The following is a 20244-nucleotide window of genomic DNA, read 5'->3' as shown; positions in this document are numbered from 1 at the left end:
AAATCCATAGGAGCACAGGCAAGGCTATTAATTACAGTACAACCTTTATTAATACTGGAATCTTCACAGTGCATTCGTTACTTGTAGCAGTGACTATGGAAAACGGGGGAGGGGGGGAAAGAGGGGAATTACCACCAGGAAAAAAAAAATTAAAAGAAAAGACGGAATGAAAGAAAGAGAAAGAAACGTGGCAGAGGGACGGGGAGAGGGGAAGCGGCGGCAGAGGCGGGAACACGAGGGGGAAAATAAATTAAAAAAAAAGAAAAGAATAAGGACCAAGTTAACAACAGCACCAGAAAAGTTACTTCAGTCGAAAGACAGGTCAGTTTTTTTTTCTTTTCCAAAGAATTTTTGTTTTCTGTACAAAATAAGAGACCCCCCCCCCTCCCTCAAACCCAAACATTTGTCACTTGGCCTCAGCGGTTCTGGGCAGGAGAAGGGGAAAGGGGCAGAACTAAATTGTTATTCCTAAGGGGGAGGGCAGGGGGGCTGCGATGCGACAGACAGCGGGGCGGGGGCTATGTACAGCGGGGCCGGGGTTGTGCTTTCCTCCAGCCGCCGGCAGAAGCTGCTTTGCCTGGGGGGCTGAGTCAAACCTCCCGTGCCTGGAGCCCCCTCTGAGCAAACCCTGCACAGGTCTGTGGGTGCTGAGCGAGGGTCGGGGGGTTTGTGGGGGGTCCCAGGTGATCCTTGTGAGGGGGGGCAAAGTGGAGGTTCAGCATCCTCAGCCCCTGCCCCTGGTGTCCCCCCAAGACAGAGGGGGTTGCAGTGCCTCTACCCCCAGCCCCCCAACCCTCTCACATGTCCCCCACTTCTTGTTCCCCCCTTGCACCCTCAGCCCGTTGTTTCTGCCCCCTGGAATGAGGCTGAGCTGTGCTGGCCCCAAGCAGGCAGCTGGGGGGGAATGGGGCCAGGGCCCCCCACTCCTGGTGCTCCTGGTGCTCCACGGCTGGCACAGCCCTGCTGGCACCGTCCTCTCCTGCTGCGGCCGGGGCCACCCGCCTGCGCCCGAGGGAAAGCCAGAGGGGAACAGGAAAACAGAAACAAAGGGAAAGAGGAGAAAAAAAGAAAGGGGAAAAAAAAGAGAGGAAAATAGAAGGGAGGAGAAAAAGAGTTAAAAAGAAATGAAAAGAAAAGGAGTTAAAAGAAAGAAAATGGAAAAGAGGACAAGAAGAGGAAAATAAGAGGAGAAATATAATGGAAAATGAAGAAAATAGGAAAATAGAAGGGAGGAGAAAAAGAGTCAAAAAGAAAGGAAAAGAAAAAGAGGACAAGAAGAGGGAAAGGAGAAAAATGGAAAAATGAAGGAAATAAGAGAAGGAAAAGTGACATAGAAGAACAAAAGAAAAAAGGCAAAAGAAAAAAAGCAGTAAATAGGAAAAAGGAGAAAAGGAGAAAAAGAGAAAGGACCAAAGAGAGAGCAAGAGAAGGAGGGATGTGAGGAGAGGGCAGGGCAGGAGGAGCCAGAGGGGCAGGAAGCAGGGGCAGCAGAGAGGGACAGGGCAGCGGGTGCTGGCGGGTGGGGGTCCCCGGGGAGGGGCAGCGGGTGCCCCCGGGGTCCATCGGGCACGTCCCCCTGGCCGGGGCAGCATCACGATATCCGCGGGGCCGACCTGTCGTTGGTGACGGTCCTGCGCAGCCGCACCCCGCGCCGGATGGCCACCAGCATGTCTTCGGCCGGGGGGTCCATGGAGGCCGCGGGGGGCGGCGCGGGGGTCTCCTCGCCGGGGCCGGACCCCACGAGGGCGGTGGGGAAGGGGAACTGCCCTTCCCCCAGGGCGTGGGCGCCGGCCACCAGCTCCCCAATCTTCTCCACCAAACTGTGCCGGTTGGCGGCCAGCTGTTGGTCCTCCTCTTCCTCAGCGGAGAGGTGCTGGCCGGCCCCGGGGTAGACAGAGATCTCCATGGCACCGCCACCCCAGGCGGTGTTGGGAAGGCTCAGCCGCTTGGGCGAAGCTTTGGCAAAATCCAGGGGGTTCAGAGAAGCGTCATCGGCATAGAAGACGCACTCTTCGCTGCCCACCCGCGTGGGGCCGGCGTAGCCAGGGGAGTCGGGCACCGTGGGGGTCTTCACGGGGACGATGGGGGGCCGGATGGGGATGGGGCCGGCGTTGGAGAGCGTACGGCGGACCGAGGGCTTGGTGGAGGGCGTGCGGCGGATGGTGGCCACCCCTGGGGTGCTGCCGGCCGGGAGGTTGGTGCCGCTGGGCAGCCCGGCCGTGGAGGCGGGACGCTTGGTCTGGATCATCCGCCGGTAGTTCTGGGCGATGTTGCTGTTGCGTGGGATGGTGGAGGACTTGTCGAAATCGCTCTGGGGGTCACACTCCACGTCACCGTTCACCGAGTAACAGTCGTAGTCGGAGCCTGGGGAGGGAGCAGCACCATCAGTGTGGCTGGGGGGGCAGGGGTAGCCAAGCTCAACCACATCATTAAAGCCAGCCCTAGCCTTCTCCATCACAGCACAACAACAACCAAATTCAACTGCCATGACTGTCACATAACCACTACTGTCCCAGTCATTGCTGGTACAACATGCTCATCATCAAACACAAACATCACCACTGTAGGAAAGCACAGTCATGCCAGCCATCACACTGAAATTACAACCAAACCCAACTGTCACCACCACAACCACCCCAATCACAGCCATCACCACATGATCACAGCCAATCTCTACTGCCACCACCACATGCTCATAACTGGCTCAGCCATCATCATGCCAACATCATGACAGATGTGGTTATTTGATCTCCAACCAGTGACTCTGTTGCCATCACCTACCATCTGCCACCATCTCCACCTGTACTCAACCTCTGTGCACAGACATTACCACATCGACCTGTTATGGCACTTCCTGGCACAACTGCACCCACTGAGCCCCAGCTAGCACCCAAATAACCAGGAAAAGCTGTGGTTATTTGTGGCACCAGCCCCTACACAGTATGACCACAGCCTGATGCTATGACACCCACAGCACAGCAATGTGCCCCAGGACCACCAAAATCCCTCTGTTGTGCCCTTCCCCACTCTAAGTGCCATTTCAGGTGGTCCCAGGTACCCCCAGTGCCAGTACCTTGGGAAGGAATGGTGTCCTCAGAGCAGGAGGGGGTGGTGGTCTGCGTGCTGTAGCCACTGGAGTACTGCAGCGAGTCCCGGCTGCTCTTCTGGTGCTCCAAGCTCAGCCCACGGGTCAAGACCATGGCCAGGTCGCTGGCGGCAGGGGACACCTCCTCCCCATGCTGCTGGGGCAAAGGGCACTGTCAGCACCCTGGCTCCTCCTCCGGGAGTCCCCAGGAGCCCCCCACTCTGTGCCCTCCCTGCCACAGCTGGTACCTTGGCAGCAATTGTAGCCGGTGACATCCGGGGCCTGGGAGCATCCTCGGCACCGACGCCCGGGTACCCCGCGGCAGGAGAGCCCATCTCGGCCTCCCGCAGGTGCTCCACGCGGTCCTTGCGCCGCTGCAGGGTGGGCACCACCGGCTGGTCATAGGGGCTGGCCTTGGACCAGTCCTGCAACGGGCAAGGCATGCGGATCATGCTGGTGACACTGGGAGCAGGAGAGGTCTCAAGCTGATGTCCCCCGTGTCAAGGCACGGGTGCTGCTCAGGATGCTCTGCCCCAGGCAGGAAGGGAGGGGAGGGTCCCATGAAGTGAGGGGGGAACCACGTGTGAAATGCAACCCTGGTGGCATGGCAAGGACTAACCGAGGTGGGGGAGCTGCACTCGCTAACTGACTGGCAGGTTTCGGATGCCTCTGAGGACGCCGAGCTGGAGGACTTCTGCTGTGCCGTGACGAGCCGAGAGCCGGAGGGTGAGAGAAGAGGCAGTTAGCAAGCAAAGCCAGAGCCATGACCCCGGTTAGAGCAGCACCCACAGCTCCCTGGCTGGGCGAGGCCCCCAGCCCTCCTCCCCTCTGGCCGTGGCTGCAGGATGGAGAGCAGGATGTGACCTTGGCAGCGGGGTCAAGAACTGGGATGAGGCACTGCCCCAACCCTGCCCCTCTCACCCCAAGCCATGCATGCAGAGCCAAGAGTATTCTGGGGAGCGGGGACCTTGCTGGGTTGGTGATGCCAGGTTAGCATGGACAGGTGGGAATGGCAACTCCCTGGGGATCCTGAAGCATCCTTGGCACTGGGGATGGTGCAGCATGAAAGGGAAGCTCTGCTCCATGCTGTGTGATGGGTGGCACAAACTGGGTATTATGGGGCTGTGGTGATTGGGAAACACCCTGTTCTCTTGGCACAGGGAGAGGGATATCTATGCCCCATCCCTGAGGGAATTAATTGATAGGGCCCAGGATGCCCATAACTATGGCAGGCACCCTCAATATTCCAAATATTTATTTCCCATGATGCCAACACAGATGGAAATACTTCTGAAGGTGGGTCTCATCATCTGTGCACTGGACCCTTGTGTTGCATCCAGCACCACCCACCCATTCTATGGAAGAGGAAACTGAGGCATGGAGGTTGGCAGCACGGAGCAGCCTCCCTGTACCTGGCTGGTGATGTCCGAGGGCATGGGGGAAGGTGGTTTGGAGTAAGCGGCGTCCTGGGAGATGAAGCCGGAGTCGTGGGAGGAGACGCTGGAGAGGCGGGTGGCGGCGGCGGGGGGCTGCGCCAGGCTGCGGTAGCGATAGGTGGAACTGGGTGAGCAGGTCTGAGCCCCGCCGGGCCACGCCATGCCACCCTTGGCACTGCTAACGCTGCTGGGGGGGCGCCGGGGGCACGGGGACACGCCGGTGGCCAGGACAAAGGAAGGAAAAGAGAATTTAAGACAGAGGTTTGGAGGTGGCAGGATGGCCAGCGCCCTGCCACACATCCCAGCCTGGGGAAACTGAGGCATGTAGTCCTCCTGGGGGTGTCCCTTTGCCTCCTGGGGTGGCCCTGCGGCAGGGAACAGGCTGGGGGACATGACAGAGGTAGTATGCTTGCCCCCAGACACCCATGCATGGCACACATTGTCCCCAGACCCTGGAGGACAGCGCATGTGTTGGGCCCCCATCCTGTCCCATAGGTCCACCAGCCCTGCCCAGTGTGCCAAGACCAATTCCTCCATATTAGTGGAAGCCACCTGCCCATATGGACATGAGAAGGTGGACATGCACCTTGTGAGCATCCCCAAAGGCTGTAAGCATCATTAACCCACTGAGGTTAACGAAGAGGGCTGGATTTCCCGGCTGTGGTTGGGTGTGGAGCCCACCTCACCATACCTGCACATGCTGGATTTGCGGGAGCTGGAGCTGCTGGGTGAGGATGGGGGCGTCTGGTAGGACCAGCTGTAGTCAGAGCCCTTCAGGTCCTTGATCACCTGCAGGAAAGATGGGGTCTAAGTCCCCCCAAAGATGCTCTCCTGTTCCCCTGACCCCTGGCTTGCCCCTACTGACCTGCTCACTGGCAGGGGGCAACTTATGGGGCTCAGCAGTGAGCACCACCAGGTCCTCGATGATGCCCTGCAGGTGGGTGATCTCCCCCAACATGGTGAGCTCCCCGTTCTGAAGACAGGCAAGAGAGAGCATCAGCATCCACTGGGCAGAAGGAACAACCCTTGACCCTCCCAGCCCCCAGCACTCACCACCACGGGCTGCAGGAAGGTGATGAAGGTGCAGAAGCGGCCCCGCTCCTCGATGAGGGCTTTGCGGACCGCCTGCTTCTCCGTCTCCTCCAGCAGCAGGTACATGTCATTGACGTCCTGCAGCGCGTTGTCCAGCTGGGGCTGCAGGTCCCCCTTCCCTGAGAGATGGGGCACTGTCAGCCCTGGGCTCCCCTGACACCCTCCCCAGGCTGCTGGCGGTGCCACTGCCAAGCCGAGGCCATTCCCCCAGCTTGGGGACTTCACCCCATCCTCACATTCCAGCACATACCATTGGTCTCCCACTCTGCCCATCTCCCTGGAAGGTCCAGGAGCACCCTCACCCCACAGCAGCCCTGGGCAGGGGGCTTCTCTGCCACTCCATCCCCATCCCTGGCACCTGGGACCAGAGGAGCCCTTGGGCTGCCACATAGTGAGTCTGGCATTGCCTCCGGACACGGGGTGCAGGCTAAGCTAAGCTAAAAGCAGGGTGAGGGTGGGAATTGGGAGTGGATGGACGGACGGACAGACAGACAGAGGCTGGGGAGACTGGGGGGAGTAGATGAGGAAGCAGAGAGGGGGCCGGTGGTGGGGGGCAGCGGTTCACTTACCAAGTAGCTCTACAGGAAGGATGTGGAGGGGAGGGAAGAGAGAAGGAGACAGAGAAAACGTGTGAAAAGAGGCCGAAGGCCGGGGCGCATGCCCCACCTCCCTGCCACCCCCGGGCCGTGCTGGCACCTCCCTTTCTACAGGGGGGCAGCAGGACCCCCTCAGTGCCCACCCCCGGTTGGCAGTGCCACAGCCGGGATACCGGCCCTGGCTGGGGGTGCTGCGGAGGGGCTGGTGGGGGCACCCCCCAGGTGACCCCCTCTCACCTTTGCGAGCCTTTTTCTGGAGCTTGAGGGTGTCAGAGGACTTTTTCTTGATCTCATGGCGTGCTCGCTTGTACTCTGGGGGTGCAGAAGTGCTGTCAGAGGGGACCCTGTCCAGCAGTCACCCTGCACAGATCCATCCTGTCCCCCTCGTACCTTTCGCATGGTCCTTGTCCAGCTGATTGGCAGTTTTCTTCCAGTCCTCAATCCTGTCCTGCAAAGGGTTTATCAGGCTCTCCATGAGGGCACTGGAGCGGCGAGAGAGAAGCAGAGTGTGGGAGAGTGCTGGAGACAGGGGGGAGCCATTCCCCATCCATGCCCAGCCAGCACCCAGCATCCCCTCCTTAGGGAGGGAATGAGCCTGGCCAGGCTGTGTCACCCACACCAAGGGTTTGGAGTTGCTGCTGGTCCCGCTTACTTGGTGAACTGGCGGAGCTTGGCCTCGATGCTGCGGTGCCGCATGCACATGCGGGTCAGCGCCGAGCCGATGTCCCTCGTGGCACCTGGGGGGGAGCAAAGTGCTGCTGAGGGGGGCAGGGACACCCCCACACCAGTCCCAGCCCAGTCTGTACGGTGGGAGCAAGGTGGCTCGTGACAGGGACGATCAGCACTGGGATGCACTGGGCATTGGGGACACTTTAGGCAGGGAGTGGCTTGTTTTTTTCCACGATAAATCCACAAAATAAATAAATAAATTATCACCTACTAACTATTACATGAAACACTAAATATCTCTTCTGGAGGCTTTGAAATTAGAACCTGCTCCCATATTTTCCCAGTTTGTTTTAAATTTGGCTCTGGGGGGCCAGGGAAGGGAGGCGATGAGGTACCCTGCCTTAGTTCCAGTTCCAGCTCTGTCCCACACCTCCAGGCACAATCACGAGTGGATAAAAAGGGAGTCCAGACTCCTGGGGGGATATTTGACAGCAGCAGATAGCAGGAGCATCCTTTTTAGGTGAAACCGCTGAAGCCCGAGGATGGCCACATGGTGGCAGTGCTGCTGGCGATTCCCACGAAAAACGGAAATCAAAAATCCTTGGGTGCAAACTAAGGAGTGACATTTAGTCTTTCCTCCCCTAAAAAAGCCTCCAAAAAAACCTCCCACTCCTTTGTAGGAGTTTTGGATGTCCCTCAGTCTCCCAGTGCTATGGAAATAGGGGAACCCATGGGCCTTCTCCTACACTGGGGTAGTCTCCTAATCCAGCTCCTAATGCTCTTATCCCAGCTCCTGCTGCTTCTAATCCGATTCTCATGCACTGTGTGCAAGGCCAGCAGCCAGCCCCCACCCAGTGCCTCAGTTTCCCCACGCTGCTGCTCTGCTGCCCACCCTCCCAAAAAGCCCTGCAGGTATAGCAGCACTACAGGGTGACACTGACTCCTGTGGTAACACTGACTCCTGGTCCCCAGCTGTCCCCAGCATTGCTCCTGTGCCTCCTCCTTGCTTTGACTGCCTGGGCTGACAGGGAGCTGGAGGAGCCCTAATCCCCCTGGTGCAGTGGGCTAGTGGGTTTGGAGGCAAAGCTGATCCTGGCTCAAGCTGCTGCCTCCACCTCCTCCTCCTCCTCCTCCTCCTCCTCGCGTGGCTCCAGATGGCCTGGATGCCGCCAGTCTGCAAACCAGCCCGGGACCATCTGCTTGGCAGAAGCCAGGCAGTGGGAAGTGGCTCCTCACTGCCAGCAGGCACCCAGAGAGGGTCCGGGGATCCTTCCCCCTCACTCCCCAACAGTATGGGGGACCCCACAGGCAGCCTTGGCTCTTCAGTCACCTCCCTAGTGAGTCAGGGTTTGTCCCCAAAACAGTGAGGCTCGGACTCCTGAATCTCCCTCTAGCTAATTCCCCTTCCCTGGAGACCCCTGGAGCAGCTGGGACCCCTGGGAACTTTCCAGGGGCCAGGGACAAGCAAGGTGGATTCTGCATCCTGGGGGGCAGAGACGGGTGCAGGAGACCCTGATGTGGAGCTGAGCCACCCTGAGCGTCCAAGCCCCAACAGAAAATGTGGCTAAGCACCCATGGGTGATAAGGAGCAGCACCCACATGGGTGCCCACCTCCTTCCCCCTCCCCACTCCATCCTTCCAACGCTGAGTCCCAGGGAATGCTCCACCTTGGTGTGGGAACAGGCTGGACATCTCTCTGTGGATGGTGAAGCTGCTGCTTGAAGTCTGCCCCAGAAATGTGGGCAGGGGACACCCCAGGGGGACACTCTCCACCTGACCCCTGCCCAGACAAGCCTGGGGACGCCCACCCCCAGGAGAGAGGCCCCTACCTCGGGTGTTGGTGGCCATGTCGGCCACTTTCTGGAAGGCATCCAGGAAGGCAACTGCGGCCAGCACCGTGGTCCTGAGGCAGAGAGAGCGAGGGGAGCTCAGTAGCTGTGGGATACCTGGGATGTGCCAACGAGGAGGGGGATCCCCCATGTCCCACCCCCCTTTGGCCACTCACCTCAGCTGGGAGTGCAGCTTGGTGGCCTTCGAGTTGAAATCCTCCCATATGGGGTAGGAGCTCTGCAAGGAGGAAGGGTGATGGTGAGAGACAGGGACCCTCACCCCCTGCACTGCTTCCCCAGTCAGGGCAGGTCCCTCCTGCACTGGTGCAAAGAGAGCAGCTCAATAGCTTCTCTGACAGCTAATAAAGGCTGAGCATAACTCTTTTCCCTCCTGATTTTTTCCCTTTCCAGTCTGGCCACCCAAACTTATAGACCACGGAGACCTCAGGATTTTGAGCGATTTCTTCCTCATTGAGGGCATGAAATGAAAAATCTTTAAGACTCTGGCCAGCAGTAGAGGAGACACCCCCAGCAGCAGCTCCCCCCCAAACCCACCATCACGGAGAGCTCCAGTCCCAAAACAGGAGCCCCAGTCCCCATCTCCCCTGAGCCTAAGGACTGACAGGGCAGGAGGGGAGGTCAGGGTCCCCAGAGCCCTGAATGGGGCAGTTGTGTGGGGACAGGGACAGGGCACAGGTGCTTGGGAGGCCACCCCAGTGCTGTGCCAATGAGGCCACTCTGGTGCCATCCTGGCAAGGCCATCTGTGCAAGACCATTCCCACTGCCCTTGTGGCGAGGCTGGTCCAGGGCTGTCCTGTGCAACCATCCATTCCAGTGGAGTCATCCCAGGGCAGTCCCAGTGCCACCATCCCAGCGAGGCCATCCCAGTGCCATTTTCAAGAAGTCTATCTCAGCGCTGTCCCAGTGAAGACCACACTGCTGCCATTCCAGTGAGGACTGTCCCAGAATGCCAGCTGCAGCGCCATCCCAGCGAGGCCATCCTGGTGCCATCACAAGGCTGATCCTGATCCTCCATACAGCCAGGCTATCCCGGTGTCACCATCCCAGCAAGGCCAGTCTATGTTGCCCTGGTGAGATTAATCCTGGTTCTGTCTTGACAAGGCCATCCCAGTGTCACCCTTGCATGGCCAGTACTGGTGCCATCATTCCAGTGAAGCTATCCAGGTGCCACCATCCAGGCAAGGCCATTCCAGTGCTGTTCCAGTGAAGCTGGTCCCAGTGCTACTATCCCAGCAAAGCCATCCAGTAGGGCCAGTCCTGGTGTCATCATCCTGGTGAAGCCATGCTGGTGCTGCTCTCCTAGCAAGGTCAATCCTGGTCCCAGTGACAAAATCCTGGTGCTGTCCTGGTATCACCATCCGATGGCAGTGACAGGCATCTGTAAATTCCCCTAGGGCAGCCACAGGCTGGGACATGTACACTGCCACACATCCCCATGGGCACTATGGCTTGTGGCAGCTTTGGGGACAAGGTTTGCACTGAGGCAGCATGAGACCAGCCCAGCATTTTTTGGGAACATGAAAGCTCCAATTTCCTCATGAGCCAGCAAAGAAAGGGTTTGAGGGTGCCACTTCACACATCACTTGTGGCAGTGATCCCCTGGTTGTGGGTCCCCATGGACTGTCATTGCCAGAGGGCTGGGCCATCATTCCTGGGCCACTGGCTCTGGGCCACCTTCCTTGGCCACCCTGGGCAGGACAACTGAGGCTCCCCTGTAGAAGGGAGCAGACTGAGATGCCCCCAAATCCCTGTGATGCCCGGCATGAGGAGGATGGGGAAGAGGACAATGGGCACAAGGACATGCCAAGGTCACTCAGGGACACTGAGCATATGAGGAGAGGCAACAGGAATGAGGCCAGCTTAGGGATTGTCACCAACAAACAAATGCTCCCCCACCACAGGCCAAGGGGTGCTGAAATAGCCACCCACCACCAAAATAAGGTCCCTGTGCCCTGTGATCAGCACAGGGGTCCCAGCCATAGGACCATAAACACATCACTGCCCTACAATGCCAGCAGTTCTTCAAGCAGAGAGTTACTTGTCCCCCAGTGCCCGTGCCAGGACACCCACATGGCAGGGAGAGGGGACAGCACACCCTCAGGTGCCACTGGCACTCGGCTAGGGCTGTGCAGGGCACAGGCTGAGGCCCAGCTGTAGTGTGGTGGGGTTTTCCTCCTTTTTCATCATTTTTCTTTAATCTTTCCTACCTTCAAGTGATATGAAACTGACTCCAGCCCACTCTCCTCGGGTGAGGGGTTCCCAGCCCCACCGCATCCGGATGGTGCTGGGAATGTCCCTGGGAGGTGACAGCTCTGGGCTGGCTTATCCCCTCTGAACCCTCAGCAGGGGAATGGGGAAACTGAGGCAGGGGCTGCCCCCACCTCCCTCCTGGGGGTGTGGGACTCAGCCAGGCTGCCTGGAGAGGGTGGCTGGGGTGAAGGCATTTGGGGGAGGGAGCCAATCACCCCAGCACCCGTTTTGCACCAGCCCTGGATCCCTCTGCCCTGGGAGAGTTGGGATTTTCTCCCTGGAGCTTTTCTCCCAGCCCTGAGCCAGAGTCCGGCTGCAGAGCCACCACTGCCCCTCGAAGGGGTTAATCTCCTTCCCAGCAAGGCTTTTATTTTTTTTTATCCCCCCTCCCCTGCTTTGGCAATGACAGCATTGTCTGGACGGGTCTGCAGCATGAAGAGAGGAAGAGGAGGAGGAGGAGGAGGAAGAGAGCATTTGCCTCCCAAAAATGACTAGGGCTAAACCCCAGTGCTGGAGCTGGCTGTGGGAATTTCGGTTCCCAGAGATGAAGAAACATGGCTGGTCCCCTCCTCCCCACTCGGCCCCTGGTCTGAAATGCCCCCCAGCATTTTTAATGTATTTTTTGAAATGAAAACAAACAAACAAAAAGGTTTTTTTAAACATGGCCCCATCCTGCTCCCAGGGAGGGTGGAGGCAATATCCTATTCCCGGGTTAGGAAATGGGATCAAGGAGCTAGGGGACCTTTTTGTTCCACTGGTGTCAACCCCACTGGGTCCGACAGAAATCCAGGGATTTCACATGGGGCAGGAATGACAGGGACAATGTGATGCCCGAAGTGGGTGGCAATGCCCGGTGTGGGGCAGTGATGCCTGGGCTGTGTCACCCGACAAGGGACTCGGGCACCCCGGGATGGATACAGGGCTGATATGGAGCCAGGATCCCCAGGATGGGTTCCAATGCCCAGTGCAGGGCCCCGATGAATATTATGGGGCGGTTGATGCGGGGCTCTGGCACCCAGTGTGAGACCTTGATGCCGACATGGTGCTCTGATACCCAGTGAAGGATAACAGGGCTGCAACACCCAGAACGGGGCTCCGATAGCCAGTGGTGGATCTGGGGATGATGTGGGGCTGCAATCCCCAGCATGGAGCTCCAATATCCAGAGCTGGATATAGAGATGATGGGGGGCTGCGATCTCCAGGGCTCCGATGCCCAACACAGAGCTCCAATGCCCAGTAAGGGGCTGATGTGGGGCTCTGGGAACTCGTGCCGGGCTCTAACAGCCGATGTGGGACCCCGACACTCGCTGTGGGGCTGATGTTCGGGCTCCGGTACCCGATGCGGGGTTCCAATCCCCACCTCGCGGCTGGGCAGCAGAGCCTCGGTACCCACCGCGGGACGGGCACCGGCGGCGGCAGCGCGGGGGCTGCCCGGGGAAGCCGGGTGATGGGGGGATGGCGCGGGGGGACCGCTGTCACGACAGCAGAACCGGGCGCGGGGGGGGGATCCCCTACCTTCATGTCGTTGATGATGGCTTGGAAGAGGCCGCCGAGGGCTCCGCACTCCTTCTCCGCCGTCTCCATCGCGGCGCTGCGGCAGCCCGGGGCGGGCGGCGCCGCCGGGGGAGGCCGCGGCGGCGGGCCAGGCTCAGCGGCGGCGGGGGGCGGGCGGCGCCCGGGCGGCGGCGGCGGCGGCGGGGGGGGCACAGCGGCGGAGCGGCGGCGGAGCCGGGCGGGGCATCGCCCCCTGCCTGTCTCCCTCCCTCCCTCGCTCGCCCTCCGCGGGTGCTGCACGGACCCGCCGCCCCCTGGCAGCGGCGCGGGGCGCGGAGCGGAGCGGGGCGCGGGGAGCTCCGGCCGGGGCGGTGGCGGGGGCGGGGCGGGGCGGGCGCTGCGCGGCACATGCGCCGCCCGCCGCGGGCCGGGGGCTGCGGGCGGGGGGAGGATGGGGTCAGCTCCAGGGATGCTCCCGGAGCCGCTGCGGGATACCCGGAGGACGCGCAGGGATGACGGAGCCGGGGAGGGGGGGCAGCCCCGGTGGTTCTCGGGGATGCTCTTGAGCGGGGGGGCCTGGGAGCAACACCGCGTGCCCCGGACTACAGCGGAGGGAGACCCGAGGGATGCCTGGAGATGCGGCACTGGTGGAGGCAGCATCGGGGTTTGCTCCCGGGGCGGTGCAGGAACCCCCAGGGATTATCTTGAGGTGCTGGGTGAGGAGCAGGAGAGCCCCAGGGAGTGTGTGAAGACACTGCACCTGGAGATGCCATGGGATGTCCAGAGGCATTCCTAGACCTCTGGAGGCACCGGGGGGATTTGCCTCTCCCCAAAGGGTGTTTGACCCCCATTGCCTTCCTGACCCTCCAAGATGTACTGAAGAGTGAACTCCCTCTGCAGTAGTTACACGACAGCTCTGAAATGTGTCCGTGCACTCGATTATCAGGGAGCCATGGGAAATGCATGGCCTGCCAGCAGACAAACCCTTCCCACAGGCATCCCGAGGCCCCAGCCCCAGCCTCCTGGGATCTGGGGGTGCCAGGCTGAACCCGACAAACCTTCCTACCCCTTGTAGTGCAATGACGCTCAGCTGGGCAAGGGTTTCAGCCTGAGTCACCTATTCCCCCTCCTGCCAGAAAAGTAGTCTTGATCCCATGCTGATGATGCCCACACTACTCTGGACGGTGTTGGTCAAGAGCCACCCATAAGGAAACAATTAGGGCTCAGCACTCCAGCAGCCGGCTGGAATTTCTCTCCATAAACCCATTCCCTCAGTGTGGAAAGAGGCTGCTCAGCAGCAATGAGCTCGGCAGGAATGAGGCAGAGCCCACCCTGGCCCATACTGATAATGACCCAGGGGTTCAGCAACAGGTACCCCCAGCACCCTGAGACACAGGCTGGCTTGAGAAGCCACTGCTCACACATCCTTGAGGGCTGGCTGTTAAAATTAACCCGCCGTGACTGGGTCTGGAAAGCCCTTCCCCGGGAATGACAGGAATGTCTTTATCCTGGCCAAAGCAGCGCCGGTATGGGGCTGTTTGGGGAACCCACTGCCAGAGACAGTCCTCCCTGTAAACAGGCCAGAAGCCATAAAAACTCCACAAATTCCTCCAACCGCCCTTTTCCTGGGATCAAGCGAGGGCCTGAACCGTGCAGGGGATGCAATGGTGTCCCCCCAGACTGCAGTAGCCTGGCACGTGCTGGGGTCCCTGGGTGCCACAGGACAGGATGAAGGCAACACCAGCAGCTGCTCAGGGCCAGGAAAATGCCTGTCACTGTGCTGTGGTTTCGTGACCATGGCCTGGAAGAATTTCAGTGGCGTTTTTTTCCTGCTGGGAAGAAGAGCAGGCGGAGAAGTTCTGCTTGCTGGCAAGCCAACGTGGCAGGGCTGGGCCAGCCCAGGGCACAGGGTCAAGCAAGACGCTCCACGCCATCCCCTGCCCTTGCTGTGTTTTTGGCTCCACTTGGGAACAAAACTATGATGGGAAGCCCAGCAACAAGGAATGGGCTGTTCTGCATTGCTTGTTTATTTTATCATGGGGAGCTTAATGAAGGAACAAGGAATGGAGTCTGGGGTTAGGTCCACTGCTCCCCATGTCCCCTGGTGCCGGCTGGGAGTTGAAGCTGTGCATTTGTCCCTGCCAAGAGCCAGGGACTCAGAGAGGATGCGTGAATGCAGGGAAGGGGACAAGTGTCAGGCACAGGAATGTCTCCCCGAGTGAGATGCCACCTCCAGCAGGGCCTCAGAACCAGAGGGTGGAAGTCAGGGTGGTGAGAGGTGGCTGGTGGCCCCGGTGCTTGTTTTCCAGGGCAGAAGGCCAGGGGCTGCTCCCGTCTTCCCTTCCCCTCCTCCGGTGCTGCTGGCAGCAGGCTGGGTGCTCAGCTGACAGTCATGGGGAAGGCATTAGCAAAGCAAAGGGAAGTTCCCTCACCCCATTGCAAGGGAAGATGAGGTGATTTACCCCAGTCCTCTCCTCGGGCAACCCTTCCCCATGTCCCCCCAGCACCCACAGGAAAAGCTGGGCACAGCCTGAGGGTCCTCCCTCATCCATACACACAGTGGGGGGGAAAATCAGCCCTGTGTGGAGCTCTCGCCCATCTCCATTAAACCCACCAGATCCTCCGGTGGCCAGCAACCGGTGTGCCTGTTCCCTGGTCTGTTCCCTGGTCTGTGTCCCCTGGTCCCTGCCCCAGCAGCTGTGCACACCCGCGGCGGCCGCAGGGGTGCTCAGAGGACCACCCGCCGGTCCAGCTGCTCTGCCCGCCCGGCTCGCTGGTGTTTTGCTTCCAGGTGCTTGTTTTGGACCTTCTCAAAGTGCTGCAGCAGCTCCGTGTAGTCAATGTTGCAGGCTGCTGTTCTCTTCAAACTGGTGCTGGGCTTGGTGTTGTCCCTGCAGGGTGGGAAGAGAGAGGGTGGGAAGGGGATGCAGATGTTTGGTGCTGTGAGCATCCAGCACTGGCAGCACCAAAAGCTTATCCTGAAGAAGCTGAGCTCAGCAAATCCTAGTCATGCTGGTGCCTCATAAAACACCCCCAAAGATATATCTTCTTCCTCTAAAGGTGTGAGATATAGAGCCCAAGAGGTCCTGGGACAAGGAGGGGACAAGGGACATCTGCATCTTGGCCCCATATGGGAGGTTTAATTCCTCTGACACACACTCCTCTTTATTCCAATCCATTACAGTCAAAACCAGCGAGATAAGGATGCCAGGGCCACATGCCTCAGTTTCCATGTCTGCTTCTTTAAGCAAGCAAAAAACATCCAGTGGCAGCAGGAACAGTCCTCAGGGATGAGCACCCATGGCTCCAAATGCAGGCTCCCTAGGGTTCTAGCCATGGATACCCATCCCTGTGCTGTCCCCATGCAAGGAAGGAGCAGACACCAGCCACAGGATGCCCATGGGAAGATGGCAGGCAGCTCTGGTGGCCCTGGTATGTCCCTGGGGAGGGGGCAGCTGGGACTGGCCGGTTATGAAAGCCGGCTTCGGTGTTTGAAGGAATGTAGGTCAGAGTTAATCAGATGCTCAGGCTGTCTGACAGCTCGAAAAACCCCCACTGCCAGGGTTAGTGGGGAGAAAAAAGGAGGGGGAAGCACATGCAGCCCCCTCTCCGCCCCCCCAATTAAATATCAGTGCTGGGTTGTGGGTAGGAGCTCAGTGCCGGAGGCCATGAGGGATAAAAGCCATCCCAGGGAAGCAGTTAAAAGCCAAGGAGCGACAACAGCAGCAGGGGGTTAATTCAGAAACCTGCCCATCTTGGGAGCTCTTTTTGTTCCCAGCGCTGCGCCAAGGCAGAGGCAGCTTTATCATCAAGCCCCCCCACTATTCATTAGCTAAGGGTTGGAAAGCAAATCCCACTGGCAGCACCCCTGGGCAGGGAGCATGAGGATCTCAGCTGGTCCCCAGGGAGATGCCGCCCTTGCACATCTCACGCATCCCCAAAGGCCAGGAGGGGGAATGGAGCAGCCATCCGGAGGCATTAGCAGGGTGCCAGGCCCCTTTTGGGTGCTGTGAAGGCTGTCCAGGCTGCAGGGGGGATGCTTTGGGAGCCCCCCCCCCAGCTGCTGGAGTCTTTCTCCATAAACCTCCTTCCCAGCTCTGCTCGTTTCCATAGCGACCCCACAAGTGAAATTTTCCATCCCGGATGCCAAATGCCTGTGGATGAGGCACAGCCCTCCCAGGGTTACCAAATATAGACACAAAAAACCCCCCTGGCCAACACTCCCGGCCGTGGGGACAAGGAGCAGCCACGGCCACAGCGGAGCTGGGGGGGGGGAAGCCAGATCATGGGGCTGAGCCCGGGATGGGAGCTGAGCCTGGGATGGCAGGGATGCTCAGCTGTGGGGAACAGCTGATCCAGCCCTGATGCTGATGCTGGTCCATCCCCCCAGCACTTACGTGGTCTGCATGAGCTCTGGGTTGGGCACGCACTGCAGGCGATGGGAGAGGAGCTGGAAGGCGCTGGTCTGGGGCAGCAGCATCAGCAGGCCATAGAGAGCCTTGATCAGGTAGGGGTTGTTCTTCACATCCAGCATCTGCAGCCGGAGATCTGGAAGAGGACAGAAGAGGATGGGAAGGCAGGGAAAGGCATTTAATCTGCAGCTGCAATAGCAGGTTCCTCCCACCCCCTCTGATATCCTAAGCCTCTGCCAGCCAACCCAAGGGGGCACTTGATGGCACCCCTCTCCCTTTTCATTAACCCATCTTGGTGTCCCACAGTGCCCCAAAATCCACTCTTCTTGACACAGCCCCCTGAGGGCAACTGGCTCCCCAGTGGTATCAGGAATCTGCCACTCCTGATACCACTCACTCCTGAGGCTGTCCATGCTGTCTGCCTGAGAACACACATGCAACATAGGATTGCCCCTCAGCTTCTCCAGATTTAGCAGAAATACCCACCCTGAAGCATCACAGCTGGGTGACACCCTCCTGGGGACTCTCTGGAGCAGAAGGAACTCCTTCTGCTTGGTTCTGAGTGCTACATGTCCTGTGCCTCAGTTCTGCTCAGCAGAGGCAAAACCCCCCTCTGGCTCCATCCCTTGCTGTGCTCATGGCAGAAGTGTTCTGGAGCCCTAAATGCAGCTGAAGGGGCAGCCCAGGAGATGGGGCAAGGTCTGCGTCTCAGCATCTCATCTCCTGGTTGTCACTTGTACCACTGGTGTCTCCCAGAGAAAGGAGCCATCACCAGGGATGCCACTTTATGGGGGACACATCTATCCCCTACCTAGATGTATGGACTAAGGTGAGTGGGCTGGGGAACCATCAATGAATAATTTTGGGGCATGCAAAACCGCCACAGACACATGGGTGCCTCACACATTGGGACAGTCATCCTGGGGATATGGGACAGGGCCTACAGGAGGGAGCATGAATGAGGGTCTCTACTGCCCAGCTGCTCTAGACCGCTTCCCTTAAATATTCCCTAGTATCACCCCGGACCTATACAGGTGCCCCACAAAGTCCTTTTGAGGACATTTCCCAACAACCTCAGTGCCCTGCTATACCTTCAATGAGAAGCCCAGGGGTAGCAAATTAATAATGAGAAATGCCCCCACAGCAACTGTCATCCCCTGCCACCATCCTGGCTCCCAGTGTCACACTGCTGAGCCCCTGTTTAGGTACTGCTGCATTACCCAGGGGGGGACCCACATTGCTGGAGGCTGGAGAAAACATCAGCTTGTTTTTTAGAGCTTAACTCTTCATTTCTAGAGAAACCCTTTTTTCTTGCTAAGGACCCCAGCAGCACCCACAGAGGGTGGCACAGAGGGTTCCCCCATCTGATGCCCTCCTCGTGCACCCCGGAGATGCTCAGTGTGATCCAGGCCCCCTCCATCCCTTCCCCCATCCCTTTTGCTGGCTGCCAGTGCCGCTCGCTCCCTTAACCTATATCTGGGGGGCAACGCTGCCCCCCCATGCTGCCAGCGTGCCCTGTTCCCGTGGGCAGCTCCAGCGCTGGGCAAACCTCCCGGCAAGAAGTCTCATAACTTCTGCTCTATTTCCTCGTGCGGCGGCTGCCGCTGCGATGGAGGCGCGGGGAGGGGAGCACCCACCCGGGGTCTCCTCCTTTCCTTACATGTGAATATGGGGCACTCGATGAGCTGCACCAGCTTGTCCACCTCACTGAGGAAATCCGCATTGATCTCCAGATCCCCGCTGATGTGGCTGTTAAGGATGGTACCTTGGGAAAAGGTGGCAGGGCAGCAGCAGATGGCTCACGAGGGCGATGCCTGGTGCGGATCGTGGCTTTGCCAAAGCCTCCCTGCACCCACAGCTCCTGTGGGATGTGAGTGGGCAGGGAACAGGCGGGGCTTGCACACAGACAGGGCTGAAAGGTCTGCAGGGTGGCCAAGGGATGATGGAGGGAGACAGATGAGCAGGCAGGTATAGGGGAAAACACAGACTACCCAAAAAGCTGAGAGGAGGCAGGATGAGTGTTCAGGGGAGGACACTTGCTTTTACCCTCCTGACCCACAGGGATGGTGTGTGTCCCAGAAGGAATGCCAGTGTGCACTGGGAAGGGAACTTGAGCGTGTTATTGAGCTTCTTCGTTTGGAAAACTACTCAGAGAGGCTTGGGGTTTGCTGGCACATGAAATAATCATTCTGCAGCAGACAGATGGTGAGCTCACCGGGGATTGTGCCGTTCTGGGCACTGCCTGCTCCTCACCAGGCCAGGAGGCCAAAGTCTTCATCTTCCTGGGAGGAAGAGGATGTTGAGGAACCTCCCCTCCTGGGCAGGGGAAGGTCAAGGCTCAGTCAGTGCACGCCTTCCTCCCTTTTTACCACAAAAAAAGGGATGACACCAGGGGAAGGGAGCTGGCACACACCCAGCACAGGCTGCCCTGCCCCGGTAATGATGGGCTGCAGGCAGGAGGCTGGGCTGGCCTGCAGGGTGACCTTGGTTACCACAGAGGGACTAAGGGCCAGCTCAGGCCCCACCCTGGCAGAAAATCCCCAAAGGATACAATTTCTGGATGAGGTCGTAGGCATGCTTATAATTCTGGGTAAGGAAGCAGAGGGACACGGTGGTCACAGGGTTGTGACACCAGGAGCGGTACAGGCAGCAGAAGAGGTTACGGCTTTCCTGGGGAAAGAGAGAACCATTGGGGTTTGGTCACACTGGCAGCACTGACGTGGCATGGCCCCAGGAACTCAACACCAACCTGCCAGGCTGGCAAGTGCCACCAAAACACAAAGGGATATTTCTGGATCCACCATGTCCACCTGGCACTGGCATCAGCCTCAGCATCAAGAGATGGAGACCAGTTGGGCTTTGCAGTGACAGCATGATGAGGGGGCACTCAGGGCTGCTGAGTCCACCACAGGATAAGGGGCTGGGGCACAATACTGTCCCACCCAAGGGGACACCCCTGCATCACTGGTTTTCAGCAGGAGAAGGAGGAGTATAAATCTTCCTTCTCTCCTTCCTTGGATGTCACTGGTGCTGGTGGCAACTGCTCAGCAAATCCTGTGGGCATGCTCCTGGGAGGGAGAGTTGAGGAACTGCAGGACTCTCCTCCTGCTGTCACCTGTCCCACAGCCCATGGTGGGGCAGATAGAGGGAGGCAGCAGCTGCTTGAGGGCTCAGTAAGCCCATTCTCATTTCAGGGAGAAAAGCAAGAATTGGGCAGATCCTCCAAGCCCATCTTCAGCTCCTGAAGGGTGGATAAATAAGTAGGCTGCCCAAGCTCCAACTTTGGGACCCACCAGGCAGGGACTGAGCAGCAAGACACACTCCCTGGTGGCTGCCAGGTCCCCACCATCCCCATTATGT

At 59.0% G+C, this 20244-nt stretch overlaps 2 protein-coding genes across 10 annotated transcripts in view; both read right to left on the bottom strand.

Moving 5' to 3' along the window:
* Nucleotides 1-25: 25 nt before the first annotated feature.
* On the bottom strand, nucleotides 26-12642 carry MTSS2 (MTSS I-BAR domain containing 2). Of its 9 annotated transcripts, none has more exons than XM_064722844.1 (15): nucleotides 12494-12642; nucleotides 8884-8945; nucleotides 8708-8781; nucleotides 6862-6946; nucleotides 6600-6691; nucleotides 6447-6521; nucleotides 6183-6191; nucleotides 5575-5732; nucleotides 5387-5494; nucleotides 5213-5310; nucleotides 4498-4708; nucleotides 3705-3779; nucleotides 3334-3510; nucleotides 3074-3242; nucleotides 26-2364 (listed from the first exon to the last, which is right to left on the bottom strand). In XM_064722844.1, exons 1-15 carry the CDS (start codon nucleotides 12560-12562, stop codon nucleotides 1592-1594), a joined length of 2235 nt encoding a protein of 744 aa, XP_064578914.1. In that variant the 5' UTR covers nucleotides 12563-12642; the 3' UTR covers nucleotides 26-1591. The 9 variants fall into 9 exon arrangements, with proteins under 9 accessions (XP_064578914.1, XP_064578916.1, XP_064578920.1 ...); XM_064722846.1 differs by having other exon boundaries at nucleotides 4498-4705; XM_064722850.1 differs by having other exon boundaries at nucleotides 4498-4624.
* Nucleotides 12643-14476: 1834 nt separating this feature from the next.
* Nucleotides 14477-20244, bottom strand: part of VAC14 (VAC14 component of PIKFYVE complex) — a 58917-nt gene continuing 53149 nt past the window's right edge. The window contains exons 16-19 of the mRNA XM_064723373.1: nucleotides 19436-19554; nucleotides 18545-18624; nucleotides 16870-17020; nucleotides 14477-15363 (exon numbers count right to left, since the gene is read on the bottom strand). Coding sequence (XP_064579443.1) covers nucleotides 15201-15363; nucleotides 16870-17020; nucleotides 18545-18624; nucleotides 19436-19554 — 513 coding nt within the window. The 3' untranslated portion in view covers nucleotides 14477-15200. The remainder of the gene's footprint in view (nucleotides 15364-16869; nucleotides 17021-18544; nucleotides 18625-19435; nucleotides 19555-20244) is intronic.

Source organism: Zonotrichia leucophrys, chromosome 11 (genome assembly GCF_028769735.1).
Source record: "Zonotrichia leucophrys gambelii isolate GWCS_2022_RI chromosome 11, RI_Zleu_2.0, whole genome shotgun sequence".
Taxonomy (NCBI): Eukaryota; Metazoa; Chordata; class Aves; order Passeriformes; family Passerellidae; genus Zonotrichia; species Zonotrichia leucophrys.
This window is presented reverse-complemented; position numbering and strand designations above follow the sequence as displayed.